This window comes from Pinus tabuliformis, chromosome J (genome assembly GCF_031772625.1).
Source record: "Pinus tabuliformis cultivar Carrire ecotype Pingquan chromosome J, CPIR1, whole genome shotgun sequence".
Lineage (NCBI taxonomy): Eukaryota > Viridiplantae > Streptophyta > Pinopsida > Pinales > Pinaceae > Pinus > Pinus tabuliformis.
The window spans coordinates 1,403,226,246-1,403,227,822 of NC_142295.1; the positions used below are offsets into that span (position 1 = coordinate 1,403,226,246).

The 1,577-nt window shown below is 38.9% G+C and overlaps 1 protein-coding gene across 1 annotated transcript; it reads right to left on the reverse strand.

The window, feature by feature from the left end:
* Window positions 1–606: 606 nt before the first annotated feature.
* On the reverse strand, window positions 607–1,371 carry LOC149232608 (uncharacterized). The gene has a single exon (XM_089381952.1). It carries the CDS (start codon window positions 1,369–1,371, stop codon window positions 607–609), a length of 765 nt encoding a protein of 254 aa, XP_089238078.1.
* Between the last annotated feature and the right edge of the window lie 206 nt (window positions 1,372–1,577).

A 1,577-nucleotide genomic window follows, 5' to 3' on the forward strand; every position in this document is an offset into this window, starting at 1 on the left:
GCTGCCTGATATTCTAGAGCCTTCGACCATCCTTAGCAAATCTTGTTTGATAAGATCGAAGAAATGTATGAAGAATTCGATCGTCCAGCCGTCTGGGCCAGGACACTTATCCTTTTTGAAGGATTTCATGGTTTCTAGCAGTTCTTCCTCAGTTATTGGCTGGAAAAGGCATTCATTTTGTTCATCATCAAACATTTGAGGAAATAGGTCGATACCCCACAGGATGTCCTGTATCCTGCATTCACCAGATCTCTTGTATTGGTTTCCAAAATATCTCACGGCTTCATTTGAGATGTCTTGTTGAGAGTATAGAAAGTCCCCCTTACCGTCCTTTATTTTCCATATAGAGTTCTTTTCTCTTCTTGAGCTTGCAAACCTGTGAAAATTTTTTGTGTTTCTGTCTCCTTCCTTTAGCCAAATAGCCCTGCTCTTTAATCTCCATGATGCTTCTTCCTGTTCCAGGATTTTATGTTTTTTCCTTTGCAACTCCTTTATACGACATCTCATGTTGAAGGGGAGAAGGTGAACAGCCAATGCTCCAGAGATGCTGTCCAGTTCCATTTGAATTTCCTGAAGGGTTGTTCTGTTTTGTTGCCTTTTCTTATACTACCATTCTTTTACAAACTTTCTAATGGAGGAAAGTTTATCTCTAAAAGTTAAGAAAGGGGGCATATTTTCTTTTGATGATAATTCCTTCCATGTTCTTATTATGGCTTCATTGAACTCTGGTTCTTCCAAACATAGCCTGTTAAATTTAAACGGATACCCTTTTCTGAAACCCTTTTCTCTCCATCCTAGAAATATCGGCCTATGGTCTGATATGAAGTCATTACCAATTGATGAAAAAGGCATGCCCATTCTATCAATTATACTTGCATGTAAAATAAATCGATCAAGTCTTTTTGCTATATATGCTCCTTCAGTCCTTCCATTGTCCCATGTTGGCAGCATTTTAGGCGGGCTAATGTCAACAAGATTCCTGTGTAACAGCTCATATCTAATGCGATCAGCAAGAGGATCTTTTTTCTGACTGTTCCCCCATGTTTCATCAGAGCTTAAAGTGACATTTAGATCTCCTGCAATCATCAAAGACTCAATATCAAAAATCTCTGATGCAAATAATTTCTCCCAGTATGTTAACCTGTTTTTGTAAGGAGCATAAATGTTTAAAATGTTAATGGGACAGTCTTTCCCCCTAATAGAAGCCGATATAAGAATTCCCGCAAAACATTTATATGCTTTTGCTCTGATCCAATCAGGGTCCCATAAAACTGCCAGGCCCCCTGAAAGACCATTTGCCTCCGAAGCAACGATATGCCAAGTGGGGAACATTTTCCTGAAATAAGAAATAGATACAGGTGTGCTGTGCATGGTTTCTTGGATTAAGATGATTTTGGGCTGTTTTGAAATGAAAATATTCTTAAGGGCTAAAATTTTTTGATCAGCCCCCAGCCCCCTTATGTTCATAGATATAATGAGTGTCATTGAGAAGGCTTTTCGGCCATACTTTCTCTAAGAGGCCCTTCTTCCGACATATCAAAGATAGGTACATCTACTAAGGAAAGATTTCGAACTCC

Coding starts and splice junctions, on each gene's coding strand:
- LOC149232608 (XM_089381952.1), bottom strand. CDS start 1,371: ATGCACAGCACACCTGTATCTATTTCTTATTTCAGGAAAATGTTCCCC.